The sequence below is a fragment of the Vespula vulgaris genome, chromosome 21 (assembly GCF_905475345.1).
Source record: "Vespula vulgaris chromosome 21, iyVesVulg1.1, whole genome shotgun sequence".
Lineage (NCBI taxonomy): Eukaryota > Metazoa > Arthropoda > Insecta > Hymenoptera > Vespidae > Vespula > Vespula vulgaris.
Genome location: NC_066606.1, coordinates 250,785 through 262,749, shown reverse-complemented (window position 1 = coordinate 262,749; position 11,965 = coordinate 250,785). Strand labels below are relative to the sequence as shown.

The 11,965-nt window shown below is 37.7% G+C and overlaps 1 protein-coding gene across 1 annotated transcript in view; it reads right to left on the bottom strand.

The window, feature by feature from the left end:
• Positions 1–49: 49 nt before the first annotated feature.
• The window catches only part of LOC127071462 (calcium-binding protein 4), a 39,973-nt gene continuing 28,057 nt past the window's right edge, over positions 50–11,965 (bottom strand). Inside the window, exons 6-8 of the mRNA XM_051010762.1 lie at positions 5,285–5,375; positions 2,426–2,482; positions 50–1,476 (exon numbers count right to left, since the gene is read on the bottom strand). Of these exons, the coding sequence (XP_050866719.1) occupies positions 1,394–1,476; positions 2,426–2,482; positions 5,285–5,375 (231 nt within the window). The 3' untranslated portion in view covers positions 50–1,393. The remainder of the gene's footprint in view (positions 1,477–2,425; positions 2,483–5,284; positions 5,376–11,965) is intronic.

Below are 11,965 nucleotides of genomic sequence, written 5' to 3'. Positions count from 1 at the left end.
AGAGAGAGAGAGAGATCAGAAAGGTAGGTAAGCAAAAGAGTCTTAACGAGATTTTCCTTAATAATTTATTAGTTCTTTAAGTAATTTTAAATAGCATGCGACTTTTATTATCGGTGTAATAGTGTTACATCGTTCGAGACACGTCGTACGAGGCTCGATGCGTTACAAAGCAGTCCAGACAGATTTGACAATGAATTTGAATTCGTGCTTTATCTTAGAAATTCGTCCCTTGGTTGGACGAGACAGGCGATATCGCAAAAGAGAGAATCGCCGTTGCTTATAAGACATTAAAGATCATTGACTTGATCATTGTAATTAGCAGTTAATCACTTTATTTATTTGTTTAATTTATTTATATTTTATTAATATAACGATTTTAATTAGAGTGCAAGATCGAAGAATTTTTGTTCGACCATTGTAAACCGGTTTACCAAATATTTCTCGTCGATCAACGATCATTTTTTTTTTCGTTCTCGACGATCGATTAGTTCCCCGAACGAATTAAAATCGGATTACATCGATCGGCTTATCTACTTAAAAAGATTGGAATTATCTTAATTCGAAGACAATTGGAAAATAGATGCTATGGCCAAGCAGAAAAGTCGCTTATCGATATCCCTCGACGAGATTTCGAGGAACAGGTGATTCGCGTTTCTTCCTATCTCGTTTCACGTCGATCGATCTCGAAATAGAAACTCCAAAAGCGGTGTGTGCTGGAGAAAAGACATTAACCTAGAGCTTACGACCTTATTACATCTACGACACGATCACCGTCGAGAATAAAATGCTTTTTGGTGCGATGAGAAGTTTAAAGAAACCACTTTGAGTTTCTATTCGAAATACTTACATGCGTAAACGAATATGCATGTACGACGAAAACGATTCGATGCCATTGGCCAAGAACGTTCTTATTTTTTATATTATTAACTAATCGTCGACATTTCCTCTCGTTCGCACCAACGGAGAAAACGTATTGAATCGCATAGACGAATGTAGATGCTATTTTTTCTTTCTTTCGTCGTTGATAGTGCCTGTTCTCTTACAATCGCGATAACGCGCAGTGAGCGATTACTTTCATCGAATTGGAAAGAAACATTGCAGCGACGTACGGAATCATCGATGGTCATCGTTTTCTACCGTGCGAAATTTGGCAACAAAAAATAATCGATCGACGATCGATATCCTTTTTCGTTAATCGAATAAAGTTGAATTGCCCATCGTATTTTTAATTACAAGAGTGCGAAGGAAGGAGAGAGAGAGAGAGAAAGAGAGAAAGGGAGAAAAAGACGAATAGACAGAAAAAAAGATAAAAGACGAATCGTCATGAAAACGATTCCTTTCGACGATCGACGATCCTCGATCTTGGTGCGATTTCTTCGAACGAAAAGACTCGTTATGTCGGAGACTGCGATTCCTCTTCTTCCTCGTCTTCTTCGTCCTCGTCTATGCCGGGCTCACCGAGCGCGTGAACGAACTCTAAAAGAGATAAATTTGTATAAAACTTGTTTATATCGTCTGTAACGTAACTTTCAAATCACACATTGTACGTCTATATCTTTTTTTTTTCTCATTTTATTTCATCTTATTGAGCATAAAATTAATTTCTACTTTATATCCAAAGTTCTCCTTTTTGTTCGTTTAACGCAAGTTGTAATTACTTCGTAACTTTCACATCGTGCAATTTTCTTTCGTAGACAAAAAACAAAATTAGTTTGTGGAGAGTTCAAATTGATACAAATAATAATGATTAAATCTCAGGTTCAATGGGACACGTTATCGCGTAATCGAATTGTTTCTACTTTCAGTCTAAATAGCGGTCGGATTAATTGCCGGTTCGATGCTAATCCCAAGATTATACCTTGATCAACGCTTAAGCACGATTTGGCCTGAAATCCGTAATCGACGAAGTCTATAAATACCTATATATATGTATATATATATACCCACACACACACTTTTCTTTTATTCGAAAATAGGAAGGAAAAGGAATGGAAAAAGAAAAGGAAAGTAACGACGAAGGTACAAAGCGTTAATCAAGATTTTACTCGGTTTTCCTTTCAACGAAAGACGTTTTACGCAGCCTAAACATTGAGTCTCGAGTGTAAATATTTCGAAGCGATTTGACAATTTCGTTCAACTCCGTTGACGATAAAAAGTTTTGTTTCTTTTTAGCACCCTTCGCCTTATACCGTTTGTATTCATGAAAATATCGTGCTACCTCTTTTTGTAAAATATATTGGATCGTGAAGAGTATTCACGATAAGGTCCCATTCGAAGAAAAAGAAATCGAGCCCTTTATTAAACAGCCCTCTTTTCTTTTTCTCCTTTTCTTTTTCTTTTATTTCTTTGTACGAATGCATGCAAAATAAACGTACCGTTGTAATATTGGAAAAGTAAGTAAACGAAGAAGAGAATAAGAAATTACCATAGAAATCTATACGGCCGTCTCCGTCAACGTCCACCTCCTTGATCATATCTTCGACTGAAACCAAACGACGTTTCATTGGCCAACTTTTCATTTTCTCTTTCCTCTCGATATCTCATATTATTTTCTTATTTATAATTTGTAATAATAAAATTATCTCGCTTAAAAGAGATAGAGAGAGAGAGAGTGAGACGTTCGTTCCTGAAAGGTTCCTAACAACGAACATGCGTTTTGTCGGTGGCACGATATCGCGCCGATTAATTGTCGTAATTGGAAAGTGATGTGACAATGCCGGATGGAAGGTATAATATAGCACCAAACGCAATGCCATTCGGTGGGTAGAGCAAAAATCATATTTCACTAATTAAAATTGTCGGCCCGTCATATTCAGCTTACGCTAATTCATCCGCGATAAACTGATTCGCGTAATGTTACACATATAAAGTTGTTAAATGGAAGCCATTAATCGCAAAACCTTTTCATCCTTTATCGTCAACTATGAGGCTCATTACAATCTCATATTTTATTTTCTCCTCGATGACGTTTAAAAACAATATAATCTGATATCTTTAATTTTCATGAAAAATATACGTCGTTGCATCATCCTCGAAGTTGCATCAGTTTCCAATCGTTTCGTACTCGCTAGTTCGACGAATATAACCGGTTGCGTGTTTGGAGGTCGCAAAACTTTGTCGTTCTTGGCGACCTTGTTCAACTTTTGACAGGCATTCGACGAGGAACTACGTCACATCGTCAGCATCACGGTTGCCGGAGTCAAACGAGTAATTTGCAGTCGTGTATCGATAAAAAATATGTAGGTATAGCTTTGCATTTCAATGAACAGCATTATAACCAAGGTGACACCTAATTAAGGAATATCATCCTCTTAATTAATAGGTTTACGTGAAACGCCAATAATTTCAATGAATCCTATCATTGATACTTTTTTAATGACGACGCCACCTGACGTCAGTCATAGCATAGCTATAAGTACTTGAGCTCTCGAGTATCGTATGTTTTCTCTTTTTATCGTACTTTAAATGCGTCCAAGAGAGACAGAGGCAGAGATAGAGAAAATTCTTCTTCGACGCGGAGAACTTTTCCGGGATAATCTTAAAACGATTAATCGAGTTTGCCAAGGACTTTGTTAGCGTATTTTCTCGTGCCTCTTCGACGATAGCATCACTGAATTTAATCGAATTGTTTCAGAATCGACTTGACGTGCCGCAAATTCGATCGAGAACGAAGAATCTTTATGAGAATAAGATTCAAATTAGAATCTTTATCTGAAAGTTTCGAAAATCAGTTGAGAACTTTTCGATTCGTTAGTTGGTAGATAATAGAAGCGATATCATTAATTCTCGGTATAATTCGAAGTAATAGTAGCATTGAATATTTAAGAGATAGAAATATACGAGTTGCTTGTCGTATTTGAATAACGAAAAATCTTCTCGTTTAGATTATCCTTAAGATCGAATTTTCCAAAGGGGAAAACGCGTTGGGACTCTCGAAATATCGAACTCGGAGGGAAGTTGGGAATATTATATACGAACGAGATATCTCCGAGGGATACTTCTCTGGTTGACGAAAGCTACACTTTAGGGAAGGACACTGCAAGTACATGCGCGTTTATCATCTCGATATTCTTTCGAGATTTTACTTTTTTCTTCTTTTTCTTTGAAATATACATGAGAAAAATACTATCGTTGGCTTTTTTTGGACGATCGGTAAATCGACCGTAGCTATCGGCCTTCCATCGATCTTAACTTATCGATTTTGACAGATTTATAGTCGAATAAAAAAAAACGAATATAAATCCTACATGATTTTCGTACGTAGCTATTTTTAGTCGTAACGAGATAAATTCAAATTTTCCAAGATTTACGAGATTGTAAAGCCTATTTATAAGATATTCTTTTTTGCATTTACAACTCTTGATTTTTTTATATTATAATAAACCGGGAGAAAGAGAGAAAGAGAGAGAGAGAGAGAGGGAGGAACGGGGAAAGAGGAAGAGAACGGCTTCTATTCGAAAATCTCCTTCGTCGCAGTACGTCCTTTTAAACTTTTTTTACTCGTGCTTCTATTCGCGATTCTTCAGAAAACGAAGAATGTCGATTTTGCGAGAACGATCTTCCCTTCTTCGTCATTGTTAAATTTGCTAGCGAAGCTTTTCCGGTACGTAGCAAAGGAGGATGCTTTCAAAGAGCAACATTGACGGAATTTTCTCTCTCTCTCTCTCTCTCTCTCTCTCTCTCTACCCTTTCTTCTGTTTCGAAGTGGTACATTTACCACCTGCCTCTTCTTAAAATATCAGGAATTTTTTTCCAACGAAAAGTTAAAGACGTAACCAAAGAAAATAGCAAGAGAAAATTTGATAATTCAGAATTCAAGTATCAAATATCGTACGTCTTCGAATCTCGTTGCAAATCTTCTTTATCGTTAAAAATTCAAAACAAACAATACTCAGCATATTATTAATTCGTGACAACCTAGAACCTTTATTCCATAAAGTATTAACACGAGCGGGATGTTTGTTCGCGTTATTCGACATCGTTATCCTTGATTTATCGGAGTCCATTTTGGCACATATGCAAATACTCAAACATTGAATATCTACGAATGAACCTCGATTGATCCATTTCATGCTAGGTACCTAGTTGCCTTTGCAGTGAAACGTAGATACTCCTCTAAAAGATGAATATATGCACCAGTGCTTTATAGGCTCTAATTACTTTGAGAAATTAACGCGATATTTCTTACTTCCACTCTCTCTCTCTCTCTCTCTCTCGCTCTCTCACTCTTCTCAGATTTTTTATGCAACGAAGCAATGATACAGACGGATATTAGATTACTTACTTTCTTCCTCCGACAAATTTTCCCCTAAACATTGTAGAACAACTCTTAGATCGGAGGCGGTGATGTAACCACGATTACGCTTATCGAATACCTGAAATAAGAAATTCCTTTGATTAGCAAATTTCATAAACGCGTCTCTGTTTATATTTTATCTTTTACTTTTAAAATAAAAACGAAACAATTCGTTACGTTCGTACAAATATTCCGTGCACAGAAAACGTTTGACCGTGCTCTCGAATAGAAATAAATTAGAACTTTGACAAACGATCTAAACGTGGTATTTTATCCCCTTAAAGAACGAGTTCAAAAGTCATACTAATAAATTATATAAATCGTAATGTATAAATTATAAATAATTCGGGAGGACGCGTACCTACTGTAAGACGAAAATTAAACACGTGAAAGCTAAAACGCGCGTTTTAATTTTACAGAGGATTCATAAAACTCGAATGTTACGTTTCATCGGCTTTAATGATGGAACATGTGAACAAAAGGAAATACGTTTTCTATTTTCGTACGTATTACGCACTCGCGCGCAAGTAACTCACGAAAGTATGCATTTTGAGAACCTTGAACAAAAGTAACGTAGAAAGCTTTTATACAGGGCGCATATAAAGACTACGTTGAAACAAAAGACATCTTTTTACGTTCGTGCGTATTTTTCGGTACTACTTTTGTCGAGCCGACTGCATATATCATGCACTTATACGTATGTATACTCTAAGATGTAAACTCGAAGATCATACAACGTTCGTGCGTATAAAGATCGACATTTTCTAAAGTTGCTGAAAGAACGAAAAGAATTCGTACTCTTTATGTAATAAAAAATACGAAGTATGCTCTTCAGAAACATTTTTATTCAGTTTATTTAAAAATGTTTTTATAAGATATATCATATAATATGCTCCTTTGAAAAAGTTAAATACGTATTATACCAAATACTATAACAGCTTCGTTCAATGCCAAACTTCAATAGACGTTTACACAATATATTCAGTATTTACATTATAACGTTTACACCGCAAATTCAATAGGTTTAATTATTGCGGGTAGAATATACTCTATTCAAAGCTGAAATAAAATTCAACAAAATTTGATTGCTGACATATCGATTCGACTAAAAATTCATTTTACCGCAGCATCAATTTATTCGCGACGAGGAAGTTTTCACCGCTACCTACCATCGACCAAAATTCCGTCAATATACGTAGCGAAACGTCGCCGTGTTTTAAGAATCATTTTCTGAACAATAAACAAAAAAGGATATAAGCGGCGAAGGTAGCGATAGATCGCATATAAATAAAATACTCGATGAAAATACTCGGGAGAAACATCGGAATGATAAAACAAAGAGAGAGAGAGAGAGAGAGAAAAGTCGATATTTCGCAAAATAGAATTTTTGGAACGTATTATAGATATGGCAGTAGGCTTTTTTCCCTTCGTCTAATTACGTATCCTCGTTTAGATTTCCGTTCGAATTCCATGATTGACGATCGAAAGCGAAAGTTTTCTCCCGTCGGAGGAAATGAGAAATATAATTCTGATAAATTATTTGAAAATTCAAGAATCATCGATTACATTCTATGTCGTCGAGATGAACCGATAAAAGTTTTTCTCGTGGATTAAGTCGATCATGAATTGATATAGTCGTATCACTCGAAAACAACGCGCCAAGTCCTCGTTTCCTGTTACCGCGTGGACACGATCAATTAAACACCTCGAAATAGTCGAGGGTCCCTCTCTAGTACTTTCGTACGAGCAAGAGTGTACTCCCTGTCCACTGTATAAATAACGTCGACGTTTGACTTCTCCACTAAATTTCGCTTGTTATAACTTTGGAGAGATCGAGACTGTTCAAACGTGACAAATATTATGTGGTAAACTGTCTGGCGTTACATAATACACACATACATGGTACATGAGTATCTGTGTGTGTGTATATATATATAACACATATATATGTTATATAACGCGTCAAACCTACAAAGTAAAGGTATAAAGGAAACTTTATAGAAACGTAGGTATCTCGTTCTCTTGTATAGCCGCCTGAGGTCTGGTCGATAGATTGAAACAAGAACCAAGAGAAAAGTTCTCGTTAGACGTAAAAATAGAAAATACAGAGAAACGAAGATAACTTTTTTGGTATTTTTCATGGCGAACGGAAACACTTGTCGCGCTTCCGGCTTTTCGAGTCTCGAGGGTTCGCAATTGATCTAATTAATTACATCTTGTAACAATTGCAATTTAAAGCATTGAAATTGCATTACTCTTACATTACGAAAACGGTACATAAATAATTCTTACTACAAGATATTATTAGAGTATCCAATTGAGAAGAGTAGCTTGCGATCAAAAACTAGATAAGAAAACGAACGGTAACGATACGCAGGATATGCACTTCGTCGAAGTACTTTCCGCGACATAAAGAAATTCCATAGATTTGAATATACGAGAGAATAGTGCATGAAAATGTCGAAGAGTATCAGCTAGGAAAGATAAACGAACGGATAGAAGTAAAATGGAAAATACAGAATCGTAGCAGCAGGGGAATACGTATTTATTTCGAGTCAGCGGTTTATGCCCTTTGCCCTAACCGGCTTCGCTTCCCAATCCTTACCTCCTTCCCTTTTCCTTTTTGCTCGTTTGCTCCGAAAGGATATATTTGTTTGCACATTGTTGTCTCTTTTCTTCTATCCTATCCTTATTTGCAGTTCGTGTCTACTCTCTCTCTCTCTCTCTCGGAGTTCTTTTTATAACATATACCAAGGCTAATTTACATTCCGATCACGTTGTACCTATCCGTCTTTACACAGGAAAGCTACCCAACGAGACAACGTATCTCATATTTTCTTGTTTAACCTTCGGACACGTCTAATTCGTCGCTAGTCAACTCGGATTTATTCTCCTCTTGCATTCCTGCTCTTCTCTTATCGTTTTTTTAAATCGAAACGACTGACCATCGACTTTCGACGAAGAATTTCGTAACAAAATAAAAACGATATCTACTTCGTCCGTAGAATACATCCGATATATATCATGTATTTTAACAAGGATCACGAACTCTATATATTTTTCCGATCAACTAACTTCAGACCGATTACAAGAGTTTTTCAACACTCGTTTCATGTCGAAAAAGCAATAAATTTCACTATCTACCGACTTTAACGCGAATTTTTCTCTCGTTTTCCTCTAATTCACCTCCCATGCCATCCTACCGTCTCTCCGTTCGTTTTTTACCTATTTTATCTTCGTCACACTCTTACCTCTCTTTATTTCCCTCAGTAACCATCCCTTTTTCTCTCGTCCTAGGTACGAGCCACTACTGGTACGACGACCAGGTCGCGGAGATTAAAATATCGACTTGGTAAGTACAATACGGCTAACCTGACCCCAATGCCACCGCCCGCGCGTTTAAACCCTTTAACGTTTAAATTCGAATCATCGCCCAAGACAACGCTGGAAATCTCGATGAAATTTTCGCAAACAAAAAATTGATAAGAAATTTTCTTTCGTACGAACCGACTTCATCTGCGAGACAACTTATATCTCGTTTTCAGAAAATCGCGAGAGTATAATTGACTTTTATTTTTCGGATTTTGAGCTTCTTTGCATCGCATGAAAGTATAATTCGAGTCGAGTCGAGCCGAGTCGATGCAAAAGTTACGATTGCCGGCGGCTTTTAGAGATCGTCGTTTTATCCGAAGTGATAATTTCAATTTGAAATTACAGCGGTCCTGTTTTATGCATGCCACGTATTTAAAGCGAATTTCTCCTTCTACGGAAAACATAATTACGTGATATACGGAGACTCCATCAAGTAATCATCGTTCGCACTAATGGAGAAATCTACGAGAATAAACTAATCGTCTTTAAATAAACTACAAGCGGTTCGGTTTTAAAAGTTCGCCAGAAGAAATCACAAGGGAGAAAAGGCGTAAAAAATAGAGCAATAAAAGTACTTGGCACGATAGCGCAAGTGTAGGTAATTACCGCGTAGAAAAGAGGAAAAATAGGGAGTGATAAATAGGGAAAAGAAAAAGAGATAATAGAGCTGATGCCTTTGAGCGAATTGCGTGTACCACTATATCTTTATATACGTAGATATGTAAAAATATATATACGATTCTTCTCTAGCACGAATTCCAAAACTTTTCTCTTCTTTAACAAAATTTAATTTTCCGTATCGTTTGATATCAAGAGAAATAATTGCGTTCTGTTTTACGAATCGCCGCAATTTTAATTCATTAATTACTGAATTACAGTAGGCAGCAAAAAACGTACTCGTGAACGAATGAAATTCGGAAAGAGAGAGAGAGAGAGAGAGAGAGAGAGAGAGAGAGAGAGAGAGAGAGAGAGAGGAACGAAGGAGCTTATACGCAGAGCAGATTGCCGTAAAAAGCCGAAAAGAGAGCAGCACGAGTACAGAATGGGTTCTCTACTAAAGTTACCGGCATTCAGTCATTAGAACGTATTGTCGCATAATGGTTTGACACATTTTCTATGCCGCAGGGCTGCACCTGCAGGTGGTACCGACCACTTTTCCGCTATTTCCTTTATCGCGATTCGGTGCAGATTTTCGCGAAAGTACGTATGTATCCGCACACGTACGCAGACGAGTCAACCAGCGTAAAATGTATCGAGAATTTTCTGACGAATTTTCTGGAATTATTAACGAATAGGATGAAAAAGAAATCGTTACGTCGTTCGCACGTTCTCTCTAAACTTCGTATCGTTGCGTTATGACGTACGCTCCCTCTTTAGGATACGCTTCCTCTTTTAGCAAAAATTTTCATTCGATGAGACAAGATTTAAAAAATACGTACGCGTGAACAAGAAAGAAAAAAAGGAAAACGGCTTATCCGAGCACAGTCGAGTCCACCGAAGCAACGAGCCAACACGAAGATGACGGCGCATGGAGGACGTATTCTCTCCGTGGAACGTAAAAATCAAGACGAACGCGAGAAACGATCGTGCGTCGAAACGGATTATTGGATTCGAGAAAACGAGAGAATCGGATTTTATTCGTTTCGATTTCAAACGAAAGCAAATATCGTCGATCGTATATGACACGAAATTTTTCCAATCACATCGCTCCCTTTTATTCTATCCTCGCAAAATAAACAGACGACCACGCCCGAGAAATCTTTCAAAGATATTTTTCATAACGATCGAAAATCATTTTTCCTTTGACATTTCGCCCGTTACTCATCAACGTTAATGAACGTTGCAAGTATCTCGTTCGTACTCGACGATGCTAGGAGGATTTAGAAGGGGCGCAGGAGCTTTACGCTCCGTGCAAATACCGGACGTCTGTAAATAACGGAAACTCCATAGTGGCACCATTTGTCTATATATACGTAGGTAATTAACAGATTCGCGAGGACGTTAAGGGCGCTATAATCGGAGTTAGCGAGTTTCGCCGTCTACGAGGTTTAACCCTTTCCCATATCGCGAATTGTATACATAACGTAGTGGGAGTATTACCGATACTATTTGCACTCTACGCTTCCTCCAATTTGGAGACCGCTCGCGCGCGTGAGACGAAAAAGGAGGTTCCTAAATTCGGTCGGAAAGAGAATTACGTCATAATTCTACTCGAGTTCGCGCCTCCGAATAGGTCTTTTTTCCCGACGGAGCGTTATCTCGTTTCGGTAGAACGCTTGAAAAATTTTCGAACATTTTTCATCGAGCGGAGAAGAGCTACTCGCGAAGGAACCTTTATAACCCATCTTATTGTATTCGCATAACGTCGTACTTTGTGAGGACTTTGAATTTTTCAGGATGGATGCGGCTACTTTAAAGCGGCTAAAGACGTTCTAATTAATTCGCGTCTTTGCCGAATATATAACTACAAAGTAAATCTTGCGTAATCGACGATCTTATTAAAATCCTTCTTAGGGAGCTCATTTTTGCTTCGGAGGAAAAGGCCGTGACAAAAATTTTATGGAATAAATTAATTCGCGAGCTTCGTACAAAGGGGAGGAATATTTTGAGATAATATTCATGTCGATTCTTATTTCTGGCGGACGATAAAACGGTCGTAATTCGTTAAAAGACTTTTCCGTATTAAACGCGAAGGTATTTAAAGTAGAACGCGTTGAAACTGAGCTGTTACGACGAAGGAGCATTAAGTAGCGCGCTTGGGTAACTCGGGTAACTTTGGTAGCGCGATTTAAGTTTGGTCCTATCGCATATGCATACGAATCTTGCATACGTCCACGCTCGAATTTGTATCAAAATGAAACAAGACGAAGAAAAAAAAAGAGCCGGGAAGAAGATGACGAAAAGAGGAAAGAAATTCGTCGACGATAAATCGAAAAGAAGTTTCCCGGAAGAAAATTTCGCATCCGACGAAATAACGTTATAAAGCGTTGCACAGCACGTTCTCGTTTCAGTTTAAATTAAATCGATTTTAATTAAATTTACATCCCAATGCGTAATCTTCTCTTAATCTCGAAAGTAGAAGGAGAGTATCAGGAAAGAGTCGATCCTATCGGAGCGAGTGGCAGCGACTTTAAACGGAAAAGCCAGGATGGAGTTTTGATCCAAGCTCGATCGCATCTCATCGCGCCGCCGAGTATATAGAAGAAGACCAATGGCAAAACTCGATCCTCTTCTTTCGACGCGCAACAACGTTTTGTTCTCATCTCACTGTCGAACTCGTCGCGATTCGCGCCCTCG